The 23930-nt window shown below is 37.3% G+C and overlaps 1 protein-coding gene across 2 annotated transcripts in view; it reads right to left on the bottom strand.

Moving 5' to 3' along the window:
• Positions 1–12941: 12941 nt before the first annotated feature.
• The window catches only part of LOC121428513 (probable flavin-containing monoamine oxidase A), a 30392-nt gene continuing 19403 nt past the window's right edge, over positions 12942–23930 (bottom strand). For both annotated transcript variants that reach the window (XM_041625188.1, XM_041625187.1), the window contains exons 5-12: positions 23625–23739; positions 20435–20598; positions 19520–19700; positions 18890–18990; positions 17914–18114; positions 16982–17068; positions 16331–16431; positions 12942–15752 (exon numbers count right to left, since the gene is read on the bottom strand). In XM_041625188.1, the coding sequence (XP_041481122.1) occupies positions 15524–15752; positions 16331–16431; positions 16982–17068; positions 17914–18114; positions 18890–18990; positions 19520–19700; positions 20435–20598; positions 23625–23739 (1179 nt within the window). In that variant the 3' untranslated portion in view covers positions 12942–15523. The remainder of the gene's footprint in view (positions 15753–16330; positions 16432–16981; positions 17069–17913; positions 18115–18889; positions 18991–19519; positions 19701–20434; positions 20599–23624; positions 23740–23930) is intronic.

Raw genomic sequence — 23930 nt, 5'->3', positions numbered from 1 at the left:
GGTTGCGCATGGTATCCACTCGTCAATGTAAGTGGCCCCCCGGGCCTAATGAATATCCATGACGACTGTTTTCACAATATATTGCTACACTTAAAACTCCAATAACTTTATTATTTGTTATCCGATTTTGATGAAATTTTCAGCATCTTGCTCAGTGAATTCTACTCTATGGAAATAAATATTTTAAGCCCAGACCATCCCTTTAAATGCTAGCTAACAAATTTTGCTAGCTAACAAATTTTATTTGTTTATCATGCATTTTCTGAAATATCGGATCCCGCATACAGCGCATCATAAAAGATGGGGACACGAAAGACGGTCCATGGAAAGACCCTTTCATGCAATCAGCCCCTGGTATACCAAGTTGTTGGGTGTCTGGACAGTTGATTTTAAACAGCCAATTGAAAAAGTTCACAATTCAAATCTCTTAAATGTTTTAGCACAAAATGTTTGACAATATACAAATAGCGAGATGATGGTGATATCGTGATGCTTTGTACTCACTGCCATTTAACAAATTATTTATAACATAATAAATTTTAAAATTTGTAAAAATAATTTTTATCTATAATGGTTTTTAAAAACGGCGTCGTTAGCCGGGAGTACGTCGTACATAGGCGGTTTAAGGCCGGGGGGGGGGGTACTCGACCAAAAAAGTGGTAGGGGTGTGCCACGGGGGAGACAAAAACGGGGGCCTTGGAACGGACTTTATTGTAAAAAGGAGGGTCCTCGGAACGGGCTTTGGAACTACAATTTTGTGAAAACGGGGGTCCTTGGAACGGATCACCAGCGTGTGAGTACGTGCGTATGCACCCCTTTGGAACGGGCATGCGTGCATGATGCAGCTAGCGTGGCCTCCGCCGGGTGCGTTCGGGCAGAGACGATGGTCGGACAGTGCTAGGCGGCCGGTTTTCATCAAAATTGCAGATCAATGCGACCGGAACGGCGTAATGAAAAATATGCAAAGCTTTGGAGCGTATTTCTTCCTTCTTTTTTCTTGATAAGAACAAAATGCTATGCCATGGAGCGGCTTTCTTTTTTTTCTTCTCAATAATACAAAAATGTTATGCCTTGGAACGGAAATTTGGGTGTGAAAATGGGGGTCCCCTCCGCGGCACATACCCACTATGCATTATATACTGCGGAATCAGGGACAACTCGGACCACGGGACATCTCGGACCGCGGGCCGAGTTGTCCCACCCATTACGAGATTTTTTTTCTCACAAATTTGCGTCTATTTTTCCGTCATTTCGAAATTTCTTGTAAAGATTTTCTAGAGATATGGTCTGATGGTAATGTTCTTCACTTTCTATTACTTTTTTTTCGCTGAAATAAAAAAAAGTGTAATTTTAGGCGTTTTTCGACAGCTCGCGATTCCCATAGGCGAGCGTGTATTAACTGTGTCGGTGCTCGGCTCGGCCCCGCTCAATAACTGACTTGATTTTGTGATCATTTCTCCTCAAAGTACCACTTTTATCGCAGAAGATGGACTTTGTTGTATTCCATTACCTCCATTTTCTCATCACAAGGATAAAATTTGGTGTATCTGCACGATTTTGATCAAGTTTTTCACCTTTTTCTCTCTGGTCGCAAGAAGCGAACAACCGATGAACGGTCCGCTGCTCTTCATCGTAATTCTCCGTAGCTCGGCCGCCTAAACTGGCGGGGTGGGATTCAGACCGAATCCACAATGGAAGTGGGCGTGCACAGCAAAGAGCTGAGCTTGACTGAGTGAGAGTGAACTCGAGTTTGAAGCTTGGCAGTGTCGTATAGGCTCTGCCTTTTTTTGTAAATATATATTTTTTCAATTTTTTCTATATTGATTTTCCCTGGTTTCGAGCTCTAAGATTGTAATGATATAATTATGCTTCAATTTCTTTGACTGAGTGTGACTATGGTGTGGATGTTTGAGTTGCTCAAAAATATTTTTACGTGGGTGGGGGCTCGGGGCGATTTCACTCTTGCCCCCGAAATGCGAAAAAAATATATTCGGGGTGTAGCTGTGTGGGCATGCCGGGCTGAGGCTAGCCATCAATAATTTTTTTTTTTTTTTTGAGAGAGAGAGGGGGGGGGGCTTAATTTTTCACTTTAAATTGATCATTTTTAGGCCTTTTTTTCCATTTTATTTTTAATATTGAATTTCCGTGGTGTAGAGTTGAGTTTTAAGTTGCAATAATCAATATGCTTTAATTTCTTTGACTTTGAATGTGACTGTGGTGTGGATGTTTGAGTCGAACAAAAAATACTTTTACGTGGGTGGGGGCTCGGGGCGATTTCACTCCTGCCCCCTAAATGCGAAAAATAGTGGGGGCTCGGGGCGATTTCACTCCTGCCCCCTAAATGCGAAAAATATTCGGGATGTAGCTGTGTGGGCATGCGGGGCTGAGGGTAGCCCTCAATAAAAAATTGTTGTTTTTTTTTGGGGGGGCTTAATTTTTCACTTTAAATTTATTATTTTTAGGCCTATTTTTTGTACATTCTATTTTTCATATTGAGTTTCCCTGGTGTAGAGAGTTGAGTTTTAAGTTGCAATAATTAATATGCTTCAATTTCTTTGACTTTGAGTGTGACCGTGGTGTGGATGTTTTGAGTCGAACAAAATACTTTTACGAGCTAGGGTGGTGGCTCAGGGCGATTTCACTCTGCCTCCGAAATGTGAAAATGATCTAAGTGTATCTGTGTGGGCATGTCAGGCTGAGGGTAGCCATCAATTAAAAAAAGTGTTTTATTTGGGGGCTTGATTTTTAATTAATTATTTGTATTTTTTTACAGGATTTAAATTAAAACTGATTTACTTTCTTTAATTTCATTTCTTGGTCTCAAGGGTGGATGTCAGGCTGCCGGGATGGAATTCAGCCACAATTGCCAATGGAAGTGGACATACTTGTACAGTCGTGAGCTTGGAGACTGAAGCTTTGCCCTACAGCTTAGAATATTTTTTAATCAAGTTTTAGGCCACTCAGTCTTATTCCCATTTGAAATATAATCAGGGCCGGATCCAAAATTTCCCTACAGGGCCGGGGGGCATTTTGTCTAGGAATTTTTGACAAAAGGTCTTTACTGCCAAATCACAGTAATTTTTTCTCAGGAAAAATTTGACAAGCAAAAAAAAAAGAAAAAAATGTTGTAAGTTGCCTTTTCAGTACTTTTTAAAGGGGGCGAATGTGCCCCCTCCCTCGATTCGCCACTAGAACTTATGTCCATATTATTTAGTTTTAATTTTTACAGGAGGAAAGAATACCAAATTAAATAAGTTTTATGTTTTGCATTTTTACCAATTATTGTTTATTCAAGTAAAATGTATTTAATTTAGTATTGTTCCAAAATGCATCACCTAATTAACTTGTTTGAATTTAAAATGCAAACCTGAATAAAAATGAATTATGAACTTTGAATAAATAGAAAATAATATGTTATATTCTGTAAATTGTAATATTTTCAAATCATATTTTATCTCCATTCTTATCTTATCATTGTCTCCCTTTCTCATTATGTTCATCACTCTCATTTCAATTAAATTTATATTCTAATACTGGAATAAAAAAAGACAATACTCAACAATGAAACATCGATCAATAGAAAAAAAACAAAGAAAAAGAGGGAAAATACAAAGAAATGACAGGTACAAGGAGGGGGGGGGTAACAACAAGTCATTCTTGTCTGGGTTTTAAAAACAGGAGAAGAGTCGTCAATACAATATTGCAAATAGCAACTATGAAGAGGGTTTGGTTTTTATCAAATAATTTTTGCAGTTCCTTTGGAGTGATGTTGTTTTTGTTTCACCCATTCTAGAAAGTGAACTTTGTATCTAACACTAAGTTGCCCTAGTGTTGTTTTCCAATCTACATTTTCTAGTTCCTTGTATCATGTATGGATGAAATCATTTAAGGTGTACCAGTTAGAAAATTGTTGACTTTTGGTATATATTTACATTAATCATGCAAGTTGCAGGTATGATCACCTTCTCAATGACTCTTAAGACAAGCTTCTGCAATTAATAAAATATATTGTATTTACTAGATAATTTGAACAACTGGACCAAATTGTGGCAAGATTAATGAGCTATATATAAGTGACAATGTGGAACCCGAGGCTGATAATGATATGATTTGAGCAAAGAAACAATAAAAATTTGATCAAAATCGGATAAGGAAAAACAATATTATCGCTGCATTTTAAAGAATGATTTGTATTTTTCTGGTGAAACAGGTCTGGCCTTTCTTCATGGATATTTAATCAGCAACCTCATACATGATGTCATATCCTCACTTGTTCTTTGTATTTTATTATGTGAAATTAGATTAATTTTTTAAAGTTGAATTCAATAACCCCGCTATTTGTTATCAGATTTTTATGAAATAAGCACTTTGATATGTGAATGTTGCTATGTCTACATTATTCATATATAAATATTTTCATCCCGGAGCATCCCTTTAAATGATTTATTTATTATTTCTTTTTCTCGAGAAAGAGTATAGTCTCTACAATAAAACAAGTCATTTAATAACCTTCGGTTATTAAATGACAGCATTAAGATTTGATGTTGATGCTGCCGTCGGAAAAGCGGCGCCTATAGTCTCACTCTGCCATCCAGGTGAGACAAAAATCATGACATGCACAGTGATGAAAAATAAAGCAATAAAATGAATTTAATCAAAAAGAAAAACCACATGCTATGTAAAAGAAATTAAATTTAAAATCATAAATTCGTCATTTTTATTGAATGAAGAATTTAATTTATAATTGGAAAATAGGATTACCCCTATTTTCTTTCAATGTAACCAAAATACTTGTAGGGCCTAATATGATTTTTCATCACATGACATGATTTTGAACAAAAATCAAGCCATATTTTTGGGTTATGTGGGACGGAATCTACATGGCGGCATTCGTGGGACGGATTTTTCTTCTTAAATCTATCTCTGCCGGCTATTCACCTTATCCCCATCTTCCTCGTCCCTATCATCATCCCCTTGGGCGCAAAACTGTCCGCAAAGGTAGAGGGGACCACAGGCTGCAAAATTTGACAAACATTTAAAAAAAGGTTTTCGCCCAAATGTAGGGTAATTTTTAACCCCAAAACAATTGACAAGAAAAAAAAGGGGGTTTTCAATAATAAAAGGTCATTTAGTCCTAAACACATGTATCATTTCAATTGTGAATGATTCATTATTTTGTTCTCCATGAAGAAAAATAGTAGGGTGGACATTTGGTATTGTGTCCCCCTATTTTTGGTAGGGGGACACGTCCCCCCCCCCCCCCCCCCGATTTCCTCCCATAATCATCCCTCACATCCTCGTCCTCACCATCTCATGCACCCCTCTTATCAAGAGTCATCATCATCATCTCTCTTATTTATATCCCTCATGCACCTCCTCTTCCCTCTCATCATCAAGGCCCACCCCTTATCATCGCCATCCCTCACATCCTCATCTCCATCTCTTTCCCTTTGTCCCTCTCATCATCCCCCCCTCATCAAGAGTCATCAAAGATCCTCATCCCTCTTATCATCACCATCTCTCACCTCCTCGTCCCTCTCATCAAGGCCCACCCCTCGTTATCGCCGGTATGCATCGCCATCCCTCACATCGTCGTCCCTTTTACCCTATATCCAAAACTCTGCTCTCTACACAAAGGAAACTCAATATAAAAATTAAAAATGAAATTGGCATGCCCACACAGATACACCTAGAACATTTTCACATTTCGGGGGCAGGAGTGAAAATGCTCGGAGCCCTATCCACGTATTTTTTGTTCGGCTCAAACATCCACACCACAGTCACACTCAAAATCAAAGAAACTGAAGCATATTAATTATTGCAACTTAGAACTCAACTCTCTACACCAGGGAAACTCAATATGAAAAATAAAATGTACAAAAAATAGGCCTAAAAATAATAAATTTAAAGTGAAAAATTAAGCCCCCCCCAAAAAAAAAAAAACATTTTTTTATTGAGGGCTACCCTCAGCCCGGCATGCCCACACAGCTACATCCCGAATATTTTTCGCATTTAGGGGGCAGGAGTGAAATCGCCCCGAGCCCCCACTATTTTTCGCATTTAGGGGGCAGGAGTGAAATCGCCCCGAGCCCCCACCAACGTAAAAGTATTTTTTGTTCGACTCAAACATCCACACCACAGTCACATTCAAAGTCAAAGAAATTAAAGCTTATTGCAACTTAAAACTCAACTCTACACCACGGAAATTCAATATTAAAAATAAAATGGAAAAAAAGGCCTAAAAATGATCAATTTAAAGTGAAAAATTAAGCCCCCCCCCCTCTCTCTCAAAAAAAAAAAATTATTGATGGCTAGCCTCAGCCCGGCATGCCCACACAGCTACACCCCGAATATATTTTTTTCGCATTTCGGGGGCAAGAGTGAAATCGCCCCGAGCCCCCACCCACGTAAAAATATATTTGAGCAACTCAAACATCCACACCATAGTCACACTCAGTCAAAGAAATTGAAGCATAATTATATCATTACAATCTTAGAGCTCGAAACCAGGGAAAATCAATGTAGAAAAAATTGAAAAATATATATTTACAAAAAAAGGCAGAGCCTATACGACACTGCCAAGCTTCAAACTCGAGTTCACTCTCACTCAGTCAAGCTCAGCTCTTTGCTGTGCACGCCCACTTCCATTGTGGATTCGGTCTGAATCCCACCCCGCCAGTTTAGGCGGCCGGCCGAGCTACGGAGAATTACGATGAAGAGCAGCGGACCGTTCATCGGTTGTTCGCTTCTTGCGACCAGAGAAAAAGGTGAAAAACTTGATCAAAATCGTGCAGATACACCAAATTTTATCCTTGTGATGAGAAAATGGAGGTAATGGAATACAACAAAGTCCATCTTCTGCGATAAAAGTGGTACTTTGAGGAGAAATGATCACAAAATCAAGTCAGTTATTGAGCGGGGCCGAGCCGAGCACCGACACAGTTAATACACGCTCGCCTATGGGAATCGCGAGCTGTCGAAAAACGCCTAAAATTACACTTTTTTTTTATTTCAGCGAAAAAAAAGTAATAGAAAGTGAAGAACATTACCATCAGACCATATCTCTAAAAAATCTTTACAAGAAATTTCGAAATGACGGAAAAATAGACGCAAACTTGTGGAAAAAAATCTCGTACTGGGTGGGACAACTCGGCCCGCGGTCCGAGATGTCCCGTGGTCCGAGTTGTCCCGTCCCCATACTGAGTGCCCCCCCCCGGGGTTTAAGGTTCAACGCTATTGTATTTCCATTGTTTACATGTGGATCGAGGGGTCTACGCGGCATCAGTGAGGTAAGAAATCTTTTTTACATTTTTATTTAACGTTTTTCAAAACCTTCCTACGCATTAGGCGTAGGAAGGTGTAGAAATTAATAAAATTAATGTATTTCGAGCGATCATGTTATGATTATGAAAAGATGGATTTCCTAGGGAAATCCATCTTTACTGTTCTTCGCTTAAAGGTCAAGTCCACCTCAGAAAAATGTTGATTTGAATCAATAGAGAAAAATCAGACAAGCACAATGCTGAAAATTTCATCAAAATCGGATGTAAAATAAGAAAGTTATGACATTTCAAAGTTTCGCTTATTTTCAACAAAATAGTTATATGAACGAGCCAGTTACATCCAAATGAGAGAGTCGATGATGTCACCCACTCACTATTTCTTTTGTTTTTTATTGTTTGAATTATACAATATTTCAATTTTTATGAATTTGACGATAAGGACCTCCTTGCCTGAAGCACAAAATGTTAAAATAATGGAATTCCACATGCTCAGGGAGGAATGAAACTTCATTTCACATGACAATGATGAGAAAATAAAAATATTTCATACATCATATAATAAAATACAAAAGAAATAGTGAGTGATGTCATCAACTCTCTCATTTGGATTTTATTGGCTCGTTCATATAACTGTTTTGTTGAAAATAAGCGAAACTTTAAAATGCCATAAATTTTTACATCCGATTTTGATGAAATTTTCAGTGTTATGCTTGTTGAATTTCTCTCTTTTTTATTCAAATCAAGTTTTTGTTGGGGTGGACTTGTCCTTATAGACACGATGGCTACAGTCATGACAGTGTCAAGATGTCAATGATGAAGAAGTATATATATGACAGCTTATAAAAACATCATCATTGCGTCCTCAAGACTACCCACCCCCCCCCCCCCCAATCCTGTATGCGCAACTGCGCCAGACTAGCGCCTCGGCCGCACTACAGTCCCAGAACCCTCCCGTAGCTCTGGCTCATCTATCGGTACCTTACTCGCTCGTGAAATTTACCAGATGCACTGCGGCATGCAGATAATAGATTGATTTGTGGGCGCGGGTGTAATTTACATCTCCTCGCCCTAACGCTAATCTTTATGCGAGGTCTACAAGTGACTTACACTAAATTTAACATTCATTCATACTTGGCATATAATCTAAATGTAGCATACCTTCTCTACAGAGTTCAGAAATAGGCTGGAAACGTGCACGAAAACATAGTTGATCAGCTGACGCAATTTTCTTGATTACGCAATATCTCGATAGCGCATGCGCATCAGCGCAGCTTCTTGAGTCTTCAATTTCCCGCGGCACCGGGGGCGCCCAGGGGCGGCAGAACCTGGAGGCAGGGAATTTTCGGCAATTTGGGGGGAATTTCTAAATGTTGGGATTTTTCAAAAAGTAGCAATATACCGGAATTTAAAAAGTGCCCTGGCAAATGATACTTAATTGCACTGGCGTAAATCCTGGGGGGGGGGGATGGGGGGATATATATCCCCCCACACTTTTCGAGGAGGGGGGATATGGCCTGTAGAAACATCCCCCCCCCCCCACTTTTTACGGGAGAAATGAAAAAAATCACAAGAGATAATCGCTTTGCTGGTAGAATTCTTCCTAAAATACCGCTTAATACAACAAAAACATTGGATCATAAAATGCAAATAGAGCCAGTTCACCATTTGCAAACGTAATACTTTTGTCCTTATAACATTGAAGAGAAACCCCGTTTCTTCCAATTCATCAATGTTGGGGTTTTGGGGGAGGGATTAAGATGGAATGTCAAAACATTTTTAATGTAATCTCTAATAAAACCATTAAACCACCATGGGGTAAAAAAGATAACAATATCGGAGGGGTATACAGTAGCGTAACTACCGGGGGGCATGGGGGGCACATGCCCCGGCCCCCACCCATCGGCTGACCACCCCCCCCCCCCCAAAAAAAAAAAAAAAAAAAAAAAAAAAACGGGGAAAAGGAGAAATGAGGGAGAAAGGAAGAGAAACGTAGTGGGAAAGAAGAAAATATAATTCAATATAATGTTAGATTATAATTATTTATGTTACATTACATAAGAAACATTTTTATCATAACTTTATAAAACACAATTTGCCCAGGGCCTACGTCTTTATTGTTCCTGGTGCTCGCATTGTCTGTTTAACAAGATATATAATCCTGTTGTACTAAAACATCACGTTTTCAAGTCAATATAAACCAAATATATTTTCTAGCACTTGAGTTATCATATATTGACATATGCTTGTTAAGGTCTCTGTATATAAACATTTCCTGCCCGTGATTACGTTCGCATTAGTGGATTGGTGAGATATGTCTGCTCTTCGTGAATTTCTAAAATCAGTCCTTAAAATGTCCCTTCTTCTGATCTGAATATGAAAAATTTTCAGCTCGCGCTTCGCGCTCGCATCATTTGGTTAATGAAATACCTATATGGTCCTAGTTAATTCCTAAAAAGAAACCTTAGAATGCCCCACTTCAGGTCTGAATTATCTAAATTTTCAGCTCGCGCTTCGCGCTCGCAATATTTGATTGGTGAGATGCGTATGATAATCATGATTGCAATGACTACAAAGAGTGTTTCATGTGTTCAGATGTAATTCTAATAAAATCAGCAAGCGCTTGGCACTCGCATTAGATGACTATGGTGAGATATGCATACTCTTAATGGATATATTCCTTAAAATCTCGCTGTTTGTGGTCAAAATGTACAAAAATTTAAGCTCGCGCTTCGCGCTCGCATTGTTTAGCAAGACAGGTACCTAGCTATCATGAATACATAAACTTGATTATAATGTCCTTTTTAAGTGTGAATATAAAAAAAATCAGCTCGCGCTTCGCGCGCTCACTCAGTGATTCAAAAAATTTGCTGGTGCCCCAACAATGCCGTGACCCACGGAACGCCAGTGTGGACATATCAATGACAATTCCTTGCATATCTAAAAACATGATTGCAAAAAAATGCCAAAATATTTCAGTCATCCCCCCCACCCATCAACACGGATTTACGCCAGTGCTTGATTGTGCTTTGTCAGCAAGTTTCAAGCCAAATATATGAGACAGTCAGACAAGGCAGAATTCCAATGTATTTAATGTAAAAGTTAATTTACTGTATGTAGTGCACATGTGTGCTTATAGGGATATACATTGTTCATGAAATGATGCCTGTTGCATATTCTGATCTTTTTGCAGATGATGAGATTCTTTTTATTGTTTTTATTAGCATTATCATTATTTAATTATTAGAGTGTATTTTATTTCTCATTTTTCTCTGCATAGCAGAAGTGAGAACACATTGTGCTGTTGGTGCCTTTAATTTGATGAGTATAAATACATATTGCTTGTTCAAGCTTATGGTCTGTTTTAGACCAATGAAATTAACCCTTTATTACACAAATAAATGGGGTTTGTCATTATTTTCAAAATATTAGATCAAATTAAATGAAAATGATATGAGATTGCAATTTGATATCACAAAAGATATGAACTTTACAAAGGCAAGTTCATGAAGTTTCTCAATCTCAATCAAGGTCGAGGGTAATTTGAGGTCAACAAGCTTATTGCATTAAGTTTTTTTTCCTCTCTTTGTGATAAGTTATTAATCTTGATTGTTTTCAAAGTCATCTCCATTAATTTCTCCCCCCCCCCTTTGGGGGGGAGCAGGGGGAGGAGATGAAGGGGCATCTAAAAATAATAAGTAATTAACCTGAACCTGATGGTGGGATCACTCTGCTGAGCAACCTAGTCTGCAGGCACAGACCCTGATTGAAACTTTGATCAAGCAACAATATTGTGGGTCTCCACGAAAAGACTAGCACATACAAAACTTGCCGTTTCCTCAGCGAGAGGGTCTACGGAGTACACAAAGCATGAGTAGGCTACACATTCAGACCCATAAGTTGAGTGAAAGTTTCGCCAAGCAGACTAGTGCAAACCCACTTGTGGATCAAATTTCCAATAAGGGTCTGTGCGTACATGACTACATAAACGGGCAATGTTCTACTAACATGTCATTATCTAATGGTAAATGGAAGCCAGGTTAACGTTTTTTTAAAAAAAATTCGTGTGTGAATGTTTATAATGTCCACTGAAGTTAAGGTGGGAATAAAATCAGCTCGCACTTCGCGCTCGTAATATTTAATTGTCGAAATAGGTACCCTCTTCGAGAGTCACTTACTGCGAACAGTCTTTAACATGCAGGTCCCTTTTCAGGTCAGTAATTAAAGGATTTCATCGGACGTTTTGCATATGCATTTTGTTCATAATTACAAAGTAACCAATGAACACTCATGATGTTCTATTTTCAGGTCGAAATTTATGAAATGTCTAAAACTTTAGGCTCGCGCTTCACGCTCGCAGGCCTTTTGAGATAAACCTAAGATTAACTTAAAACTTAAGTCTTCAGTTAGACTATCCTCTAAGCAATCGATTTCCTCAATCGCTCGCTCTCTCTCTCGTGTGTAAATTTTGTATTTTGATCATCAGAAATCCTCTTTAAAAAGGTTTGCTCGACTTAAATGACCACGAAATACAGCTACTTTCAGGCAGAAACGTAATAATTCATGATTATGAAAATATTTTTTGCACCTATTGCCCTTTTTAGGGCTTTGCATCCCCCCCCCCAAAAAAAAATAGCATTGTGTACATGGGAGACTATACTGACCAAGCAGGTACTCTCCTGCCTCTCCGCACCCAAATATTTTAGATTTTTTTTCATTTTATGCGAGGGAACATAGCGAACAAGCGAAAATCACACATTACAACTTGATAACGTCTTTCATCTACAAATAAGAACACGCACCAAGGATTATGATTTCATACAAGACTGGTAATCAAAAGGGATATTTTCATATTTTAGAGACATTTGGACGTAGTAGGTGTCCGTCGATCAGGGGGGCCGGGGGATATATCACCCATTATTTCAGGCGGGGGTGGCCTGTGTTATCATCCCCCAATAATTTTCGGTCTAGCATCATAATGACATCGATGACTCATAAAACAGGTGTGATCATAATGAAGATGATAATAATAAGCCTGTTCACGGTTGTTAACTGCGCACGATCAGAAAAAGGTCATTTGAGATAAACCATGAAGGTGGCTTTCAAATTCACTGACATAAGCATTTGTGATTTGATGATTATTCATGTATTCCTTTCAAAATATTCATTTTATCACATCCAAGCTGAAGAGTAATAATATAGAGCATTCATAATCACTGATATTTGACAGTAGCCTAAACAACAGTCAAATGTGCCAAAGGCAGACAATAATTATAACAGATTTCCAAACTTTATCCCTGATGTACTATTCTAGTCACCTGGTCTATACAATGCCTAATTGTTCTTAGAATTTGAATACTCTACCGGTAAAGCTTACGCAACATCGATCTACATTTGAAAATGATAGTGCTTATCCTAATGAAAAATCACAAAGGTCATTTGAGAAAAGTTGATCATGAGCTAACCGTGAACTGGCTTATAATATTATTATTATTAACTTAAAAGAGAGAAATAGAGGAGGGGGGACAGACAGAATGGAGCTGAAAGTGGTGAGGAAAACTGAACCAAACTACAGTAGCTGCTCCGACGGGCCTAGCCCATCGATATTTCTACTTCAGCCTCTCACAATCAAACGTGAAAAAAAAAACACATATGTCAATATAGATAGAAAGTATGAAATTTATTACAAGTCATCATATCTTTAAAAAAATGTCCAAAGTATCACCGTTTAAAACATACAAGAGAGACACCCTACCAACATTGATATAAATATGGCAACATCGATATTGAACATTTAAACGTTTATACGATATATTTTACAAGACATGCTAAAGCTACAAAAAAGGCATCTAGAATACATCGTTAAAATATATAATTCTACGAGTCTACTCTACACTCTAGTTTGTACCTCATGCAATAAATCTCTATTCATTTTAAAACATTTACCGATATTCGAAGGCAAAAGAAGGACACTGTATTAAAATATCTATACATATAACCCGAAATTATCCTGACCAAGTTTAACATGTAAATGCACAAGTACCCGGAAAAGGAATGAAATGATATTATAGAATACATTTGACATTTTGTCGATAAAAAGTACAGTTGGTTATTAGAAATCACTTACAAAACAAAATACACACCTGATACAGTTGTACAATACAAACACCGAATACAGAAAAAAAACATGTCAATTGATAGGAAGAAAATAAGCCAGCTTTTTTTCCTTTAAAATCAATATTTTCTTATATACTTTGGATAAAATATTTATTTCCCGCAAACAACATGTTATGTTGATTTATGTGATTTGTCATTGATATTGGACTGTATACCTGGCGACACACGAAACACTGGATTGACTGATTTATTTGATTATCTCATCCTATTATTTCTTCGAAAAAATTATGGCAAGCTTAATACGCATATAAACTATTAAAAAAATACCCCAATCGGATTATTTGTTATTGGATGGTGTGATGATGACGTGTGAAGTCCTTGCCTATCCAAGCTGTGGTCTGCGGGTTCGAGTCCCATGACTGAGCCCTACCTTGTGGGTTAACGTTAACAGACCACTGCATGTTCCATAGATACAAGCAAATATGTGTAACACAGAAAACACGTCGCCCCTCGGATAGGAAGACAAATTGGAGATGTCATACAGATTAGTGAGGAGAGGTATCATTATTACCACAGTAAGAATGTATATTTATTTATCCATTAGGGCACCATCTTACAAAGAGATACGATTGATACGATCAACCTTAACAATGGAAAGAACATCAACACCAAAGAATGCATTATTACGATAAAATATTTTCTAGATATGCTGTAAATTTATACAATCATCAATTTCTTGAAAATTCAGTATGCATCTATTTGTATGATGAGGATGTTGTTCAAATTGTTTGTAGACAAAATTATGATATCAATTAATGGATTTCCATACAGTTGAGGTTGATCAAATCAATCGTAAGCGAAACGCATTCATGATATTGTATTAAAATAAATTTCTAGCATTATTACAGGCCGGAGTATATTTAGAAATAGCCACATATATGATGAACAATAATGTTTATTTGTTTTTTAAATAATTATTTGAGATTACGCTTCTAATAGATATATATTTTTATTGTCTTTACGGCCTTGATAACATTTTCAAAACAAATGAAAATGTGATAAAGTCCCTATAGAAAAAAAAGATACAAGATGAAGTTCAACTTACTGTTCCCCTTATAATTATAAGAATATTTATGCATTGTAATCAAGTTTTAACAAAAAGAAATATATCGATAAAACTAAAGCCGTTTTATATGTACTTTCAATACTTTATGAAAATTAATCGCATTTTTTACATAATACAAACGATTTAGGTTAAACACATACATCTAATAATATCTCAGCCTCATTTATATATTCAGACAGCATAAAATTCATTGCATAAAAATGTGACATACGTGGATAAATGAATTTTCCTCAGTCTTCCCGTGAATCCGTATGCAAATTGAATAAAATACTTTTTTATGAAAATGTATACTGATACCTAACCAAATTTAACAGAAATATGTTACAATAGCAAGATGGAAGGCCCACAATATTCAATAATTCTCCAATCTTTATTTTTTGTGACTTGGGATATTTGTATTTTGATTTTATTGATGAAGCATTTCCCTAATCCAGATATTCATATTGAAAACAATTTTCAGGTGTTTTCTCACACTAAATAAAAATTGCTGCGCTTAAATCACACATGTAACTCTACTGAAGCTTTACCAGAGCATCCATCAATGCCAACAAAAAGTGACGACGCATTTCATAAGGGCTGGAATCTTTCAACTGTAGAAATGATCTTGTGAGTAATCAATAAGCTTCGCAGTGCTGGGCCCTTGTCGCTATTTGCTATTAAAAATAAAACATTATTGAAATTGCCGGTAGCATTTTTTGTTCGTCTTAACAGGACCGGTTTTGAACCCATGGTTGATATCATTACAAGGTTGAAGATATTTTGAATATCTCATTCTCCTTTAATCCGAGAATCTCCTATATATTTCAAAGTCTCCTTCCTTTAACTTTCTCAAGTTATCAAGAGTATACAATATGAACAGTCATATCGAAAATTAGATGCTTGTCTCCAAGTCCAGATTCACTCGCATCACGATTAGGCTACCGTTAAAGTGCCCACAATTAATGATTTGATTTTCCTCATACCGCGAGTCAATGTTACTCTTCTAGACTGGAAGAGAAATTCAGGCTGTTCCATTCATGTGCTCGACAGCAACGGCGGCAGTTTCATCAGTTTGTGGTTCTGTCGACTGTTCTTCTATCGACTCTTGGTCTCCGGTCGTTGCGGAGGTCGTAGATTTGGACCCGTTGAGGGCTTTGCGAACCTCACTAGCTACGCGCTTTCCAGACTTGACGGAGCCTTCCATGCAGCCGTACCATGAAGACGACATCTCCGCCCCGCAAAAATGGATTCTGAAGAGAGTTGAAATAAATTTTATTAGTCTATTATTGTCATCATCAGCATCATCATCACCACCACCAACACCACCACCACCGTCGTTGTCATCATCATCATCATCATCATATCACCGTCATGATCATCATCACCACCACCACCATCAGCAACAGCAGCGACATTGACATAATCATTAACATCATCAGCATCATCAGCATCATCATCATCAGCATGATCATCACCATCATCATCATCACATGATTGCCATATTTATGATCATCTTAACAATCTTTTCCGCCATCGTCATCAACTTCCTTATCCTCACCATTTACATTATTTTCAACACCACCAATTCCGACCTTGCATAGATCTACAACCAACACTCACAACATCATCATCGCCACCACACCACATTTGCTTACAGCAGTATTACCACCACCACCACCACCACCATCATCATCATCGTCATCATCAACATCATCATCACTTACATCATCATCGTCATCAATACCACCATCATCGCCACCCAAAACGCCCCAACCATCCCCACCATCACCAAAATTCGAATTCAAAATAAAACATAAAATAGGCCTACCTTCCATGAGGCTGCTTGATTCCTTTTGAATGGTGTACCATTGCACCAGGCATCATAGCACTGAACGGGAAACCAGACGTATATCGATCAACGCCCCAGTCCTACACAGAATGAAAAATGAAATTGAAGCAAAAATTAATGTTAGATAATCATTCATGCGCAAACAAAGGCGCTGTTATTTACCCGTTGGTTCGTTTATCATTTGATTGACGATATCATTGCATTAACAAATTGTTGGTGAGTGAATTTATGACAGTTTGGTTATATAATGATTGAATGAATGGCGGTGGGGAGGGGTAGTAAATTTGTTGTTCGATTGATAAGTAAATCAAAGACAGATATTTTTATCACGTTTTTTATTGGTTTGTACAATTGATCGATTTACTGGCAGATATTTAATCATTTGGACGGTTTCCCCGACCGACACTCGATTAGCACTCGATTAAGCCTATTTATTCACTTATCAATTTAATTCTTGGGTTAGAACTGCCATGATATACATGGAAACTATCCTATGATTTGTTGTGCAAATTTGTAGGATTAAAGGATTACTTTGCATAATATCCCGTTAGCTTATTCATAGTTGATCATGTGTCAAACGTTGTTTCAATATTGATCCTTTGATTAAAAAAAATGATTTATATTACTTACCATTTCTGCATAGTCGATAGGCTTAAGAGCTTCTTCACCAAAAACATCAGCTAGTTTGTTCAGCAGAATCTTCTTTCTTTCATCTTTCTGTTAAACGGAAAGAAAAAAATCATGAATTACAGATCTGGATCGAACAAATAATGTTATGATAATTTGTGACAAAACTGTTACTTCAAAAGATATATTAACATTAGGAACCTCAATGTTATCATTGTCATTATGTTTGAAATCATTATCAATGCGTTCGATAGACATTATAACCCGTATCTCATTTTTGGAGGGCACCACTGGGACTGCCCCTTTCGGTTTTTCAACAAGTGAAAAGATAAGAGGGAGAAATTGAAAAATAATGTAAAAAAAAGACGAAGCGATGTAACTCTATAACACCCCTCTAGAGATACAACAAATATGATGTCACAATAAGGTCGTTTCCCCTAAAAAATATATCCTGGCGCCGCCCTTTCAGTTTTTTTCAGTGTCACTAATTTTTTTCAGGGTCACTTAAGCTTTCGTTGCAGAAAAAAAACATCGAGACATTTTGAGAGTGTATTAATATCCTGAAAGCAAAGTTATTGGCTGCGTTAACATGTTGCAGGCACTAGCAATCAATCTATGGGGGATAATTCTGTCCTCTAGCTAGCTCCTTGGGCAAAGAAAACTTTTTGGGGAAAAAGGCTTAAAAAAGAACTCAATCGAAATGGAATAATTTTCTGCGCCCCCCCCCCCCCATGAAATCCTGGATTCGTCTCTGTCGCTGTTTTTAGTGGTCCGTTGCAGAAAGATTTGCGTTTGAACGCAAGTCCCCAAAAACAATCGCAAGTCCCAAATGCGCACTGTTGATTGGTTGAAAATCAAGTTACGCATGATTTTTAGAGTTGCGATTGATTGCAACTCTTTCTGCAACGGGCCCCTGGCGATATTGTAGAACCTACCTCAAGTTGCCTGAGTGACTCTGAAAAGATCATTCCCATCAGCGCTGGGTTCTCTGGCTCAATACTTTCTGGGTTCCTGTTGCATGAACAAGCATCGAACACGTACTCATACGTCATCAGGTCTTCATCGACGTCGAAAGCCTTCTCCTCGTCCGTCAACTTGATCACGTGCCCGCTCTTCCCACTTTTTCTCCAGAATGCCTGAATAAAAAAAAAATATTGCTCGGATTAATTTTTGTTTATTTAATGTAAATCTTGGTCATTTTCATTGGTCAGAGAACCTCTTGATATCCCATTCTTTTTTTATGTAGAGTGTCAGAACTGAAGATGAAAATGTTCGAATTAATTTTGTTTTATTCCAATATCGGTAATTCTTATTGGTCAGAGAAACCAAGAAGAGTTAATCTTAGGTATAATATATATTGACTTACAATTACCCACAGAACCGAACAATGACATTGTTTAGCTATATTTGACTTCAAAGTTATCTAGCGAACCGGATCCGCATATTTTGAGCAATTCCATAAGAGAGATACGTCCAACTATGTGGGACATTCCTGGAACTATTATATTTTTGTTTCTAGTTCATATAGGAGAAAGCTGTTTAATACTTTCAAATTATTGTGGCCATGCAGACTAGTTTGTGATGTCAAGTAAAATGGAGACAGATGGAGGTCAGACGTACAAAATGGCTTAGGCATTGCATTTACAACTTCAACTTTAGCACTTCAATTATTAGCTGATTTTCATGCGAGCCTGCATGACATAATTATGTCATAATTACCCTTCTCCATTCTCAAAACTGAAGCGCCTAATAAGACGGAATGTCCAATATCTTTAAGTCTGTTGTATGACTCGGTCCTGCCCGGCCGGGATCGAACCCACGGCATCTAGTTCATGATCCACCATGCCTTTGTGGTTGGACTTTTACTTTGTAAAAAACGAAATTCTTCTGAGAAGAAAACACAATACTTACACTTTCATATGTGACGACGTATTTGATGCAGTGACCGGCTGGCATCAGTCTCGTCATACGCGATCTCTTCACTGGATGATTAGGCTTATGCTGGATACGAACTGAAAATGGAAATAATAAAAAAAAAACAATCATTAATAGTGCATATAGGAATAAACTCCGATCAGAGCCACGAGGGTTTCATCATAACCATTGTCTATCAATGACTGGAATATCAAGAAGACCTGCAAAATGCAGTGATTCTTTCGGGTTGAATTTCAAGAGATGGATCACTATGTCACAACTCGTCAACCATCAGTGGCCATGATTATGACGATGGCGAGGAACCTCTTAGTCAAAAGTCGCTTGATCTCCCAAATATTGATTCAGAAGCATATTGGAGCAGATATGGACTTAATTGCCTAACATTTCCATGAAATTTTTCGGTTTCATACCCCATAGTAAAATATTTGGCTTATCTGTCGGTTGTCGAAAAAAGGGGCACTGATCATAATGGCCGCCTCGCAAAAAGGGTCGTTTTGATTTTCCCAAATGTTGAATCAAGTGAACAACTCAAAAGAATTGTTAATGATTTTCTGATAGTCATTGTGAGAATGTATCTTTTAGTTCGAGATCTTGTGAAACGCTTACCTGAGTTGTCAATCGATGTGGCTATGATGACCCTCTTGGCCCGGTAACGACACCCACTGTCGGTCGTGATAGAGACGAGTTCTTTATCCGACTGATCGATGAGTGTGACGGGGTCGTTTAGTCTGATGTTCGCCCGGTCGATCTCGGTGGCCAGTTTTTCACAGATCTGCTGGGCTCCACCCTAGAAAAGATAAACAATAATATAAAGCATTTGTAAAGCACCGTTTATATAGCAATCGTAACATGCAAGGAAATATGTATGAGACGATTATCAAATCAGTTTTTTTAGACGAAAAATAGAATCATTGTCCCGTATTCTGAAGTCTAACTAGATTAAGATATGCTACGGTCAACCTCTGTTCTAAAATTAAGGGAAACCAAAAATGCCACCCCCCCCAAAAAAAAAAAAATGTGACATTGTATGCTTTCTATACGTTTATGATGCTTTCCTCTCATACTTAATCATTTAATGAATGATTTGCGTGTATGTCAAATGAGTTGGACCGGGTGGGTCTTTCATTAACATGATAAAGCTGTTCGTAAGTAAGTAAGGAGCGACTTCAAGAACGACTGGAGATCCTTTCTTGTGGTGAATGGTATACACCAAAATGTTCATTGACGATGGTTTAGCATGTTTAGTGCGTCAGATAGGTTCACCAGTGACGTTTTCAAAGTTGCTCTTAACTTTCGAAAAGCTTTCTGAAACGCCCACCTAAACTTTTCGAGGTTTGCATCGCAACTGGGTATGAAGGGCTACTCATAACCACCGCTTTAGGTAAGAGATCAAGTTAGACCAAAGTTCAGAATAATTCCGTGTCTTTGTTTTCCCGATGTTTATCTCCCCCATAATCCTCTTCCCAGACTCTCGGATACCCGGGCTTAAGTCGGATACCTCCCTGTAATGCCGACACTTGCCTTGATTTTGAGTTGTCTTGCTGCGGGAAACTCTTCACCCTCACCAAAGAGCACCTTCCAACCTCCAACACTGTTAAGAACATGGCAGAAGAAGAGGAGAGACATCTCCCTCGGTGTGACTCCAAAATGGAACACCACAAGGGCGTCGAACACCTGGCGGGCAACTGTGGAACAAGAAGTGACAAAAACAGTGAAAAGAATGAAATATCAATACAAATGTTTCTAAGCGCTGTATACTATTACCCCGACTTTAGGCTATCCCGATCGGACGCTCAAGCATTCAAGGAATTCCTTACTACCGGGTACCCATGAACTACACCTGGATGGAGAGGAAAATCTGTCAAGCAAATGAAAAAAAAAGTCTTTACGTCCGATTGCCCGATCTTTCCCGCTAAAATATTTTGCGTGGCTCTCAAAGGGGGGGGGGGGGCGAATGCGCTATACCCCCGCCTACTCCCAGTTCTGCCAATTACAACAGTTTGCTTTAGAAAGATGAACACACCATAGTTCGTCGACTTCGAAACAACTTGTGCAAAACATGAACTACAAAAAAAAATTCATTTGGTGCACATTCCAACCTAATATCCATACCACTGTTAATGCTCCCTTTTTATTGAACGACTCTCGTCACCCTAAATACGATGACGAGATTCCTTATTAATATCCTTATAAAAATGCGTCGGCACATCGTAGACAAAAAAAAAAAAAAAAAAAAAAACAGTCGTAGAAGGCATAACAGTTAAAGGACAAGTCCACCACATCAAAAAATTGATTTGATTAAAAAGAGAAAATCCAACAATCATAACAATGAAAATTTCATCAAAATCGGATATCAAATAAGAAAGTTATGACATCTTAATTTCGCTTAATTCCACACAACAGTTATATGCACATCCTTGCCAGTATGCAAATGAGGGGACTGATGACATCACACACTCACTATTTCTTTTGTATTTTATTATCTGAAATATGAAATATTTTGATTTTCTCACCCATGTCATTTGAAATCGAGCTTTTTTCCTCCCTGAACTTGTGGAATTAGCATCATATAACATTATGTATCAGTCAAGTTCTACATTATTGTCAATTCTGTGTAAATTGAAATATTGTATAATTCAAACAATAAAAACAAAATAAATAGTGAGTGATGGACATCATAGACTCTCGCATTTGCATATCACTGAGTTGTGCATATAACTGTTTTGAGAAAAATATACGAAACTTTAAAATGTCATAACTTTCTTATTTTACATCCGATTTTGATGAAGTTTTCAGTGTCATGCTTTAGATTTTTCTCTATTTATTCAAATCATATTTTTCTGGGGTGGACTTGACCTTTAATCATGTTACTTTTCAGACAATAAACATGATTGGTGATAAAAGTCTCTTTCAAGTACAGATAGTTTCATTTTCATTTTTCTATGAACCTAGTTTTACCGGATCGAAGCCCGTAGGCATACGATATGTGCACTTTTTGACATTTCGTCTTTAGTTGAGAGAATATACATTCTTTACACAGTAAAAAAAACTCTGTTTAAAAGTTTATGCATGTTTACCAGAATAACCTTACAACAGTTGTTTCAACAGTATAAACAAGTGTATAAACTCTTGAACAACAAAGATTAATTCTTAGTACTTGATTTTCATTAAACTTGTTAAATCAAGTATGGTTGTTGAAAAGGTTCAATAACTATATTGCAATTAAGATTCATATAGAAAAGAGCGTTGTATAAAATTATATCTAGTGTTTTTTACTGTGTAGTGAGATCAATCTTGTGTCATTGTTATGCCTATATATGGGGTAAGTATCCTGCCGGTGATAGTGGTGAGGGCGATTCTCCCTTTCGATGGAATAAAGAAGACGGGGAAGAAGAGGAAGAGTAAGTAGAAAGAAGAAATCAATATCGTTAAAATGAGATTTTATTTACTAAGTATGATATAACGTCGGTTTTATTTTCATTTTCATTGTACATTATATCACCTTGTGTCATCTGCCCCATCTTAACAAGACAATCGTAAAAAAAAACCAATGAAGCATACTGTAGGATTAAGCACATATATTAGATCTCAGAGACACTCGTAACAGACATACATGTATGTATACAATAAACACAAGAGAACCAAAAGGGGGTTTTTCCTTGGAATCGAAGGCTACTTCTATTGATTACGTAAAGAGTAACAATGGGTCGGGAGTAAAAAAAGGGATTTTCTGGGCTACCTTACTTCATTCATGCACTTTGGCAAAACATGATCAAGTGGGGGAAAATGCGATATTTTCTGTAAAAACTTCAGATTGTGTAACTGATTTTGTACATGTACACACATCAGTGGAATATTATTGTTTTCGATCACATAGCCTTACCCCAAAACAGACAAATCAGGTACCCACCCCAAAATTAATGAATAAACCAACCAACCATCCATCAATCAATCAATCGACAATCCATCAATCAGTCAATCCAATATCACAAAATAAAATCAAATAAAATAACAAAATGAATATCCCCATCAAAGTGTAAAATAACATTTTTTTGCGAAAGCAGGGCAGATGGGGTCAATATGTATCGAATCACCAAACATTATATTTCCTATCTTCCTAAATATGCTCACAAAATCTTCGCAGATCGCTGATCTTAAAGGGAAGTTCACCCTGACAAAAAGTTTATTGTAAAAATAGCAGAAAAATTAATGAAAAATATTGCCGAAGGTTGGAGAAAAATTCATCAAATAATTAAAAAGTTATTAGAATTTCAATTATTTGATTTGTGACGTCATATGCGAGCAGCATTCCTACATAGCGAATGGTAAAAAATCAATGAAATGTCATTTTCTCAGAAAATTGAAAATGGTTTTCACTGTAACTTTTGTATATCAATAGACAATCGTTTCACAGCCGATCATGAAAAGAAAATAAAATTAAGTCATCAGGAACCATACAAAATTTGAAATTTATGCATTTTATATTACATAACACATGGGACAGCTGCTCGTTTATGACGTCACAAATCCAAAACTTTGAACTCTAATAACTTTCTTACTCTTTAACGGATTTTCCTCAAACCTTCACCAATATTTTTTACTATTTTTTCTGCTATTTTTACAAGAAAGTTTTCTTCAGGTGAACTTCCCCTTTAAAAGAAAGTATGTTCTTTTCTTTAAGTTCGCCTAAAATGAAAGGGTTGATACTAACCATCCGTCCAAATATGTTCTTTCTTGAACTGCTCCAGTGTGATAGAGTCCCATTCCAATGACTCGCTGAGATCTGTTGGGTCCCTCTTTGATAGATCCTCCCTCATACTCTCTATCTAAAATTGATTTTAAGACAATCATAAACAAATAACTATTGGTTACTCTGTACACTCTAGAACAAAATGAAATGGTAATTTAGCATTTACAGAGTTTGTACAATGACTGCACTTCGGAGCGCTGATTTTCTAGTTCAAATTTGATTTAAATTAGCACCCCGAAGTCATGGAAGTGTTGTGTGGTCAATATG

Source organism: Lytechinus variegatus, chromosome 15, assembly GCF_018143015.1.
Source record: "Lytechinus variegatus isolate NC3 chromosome 15, Lvar_3.0, whole genome shotgun sequence".
Lineage (NCBI taxonomy): Eukaryota > Metazoa > Echinodermata > Echinoidea > Temnopleuroida > Toxopneustidae > Lytechinus > Lytechinus variegatus.
The sequence above is the reverse complement of the archived record's forward strand: the minus strand, read 5'-3'. Positions and strand labels throughout refer to the sequence as shown.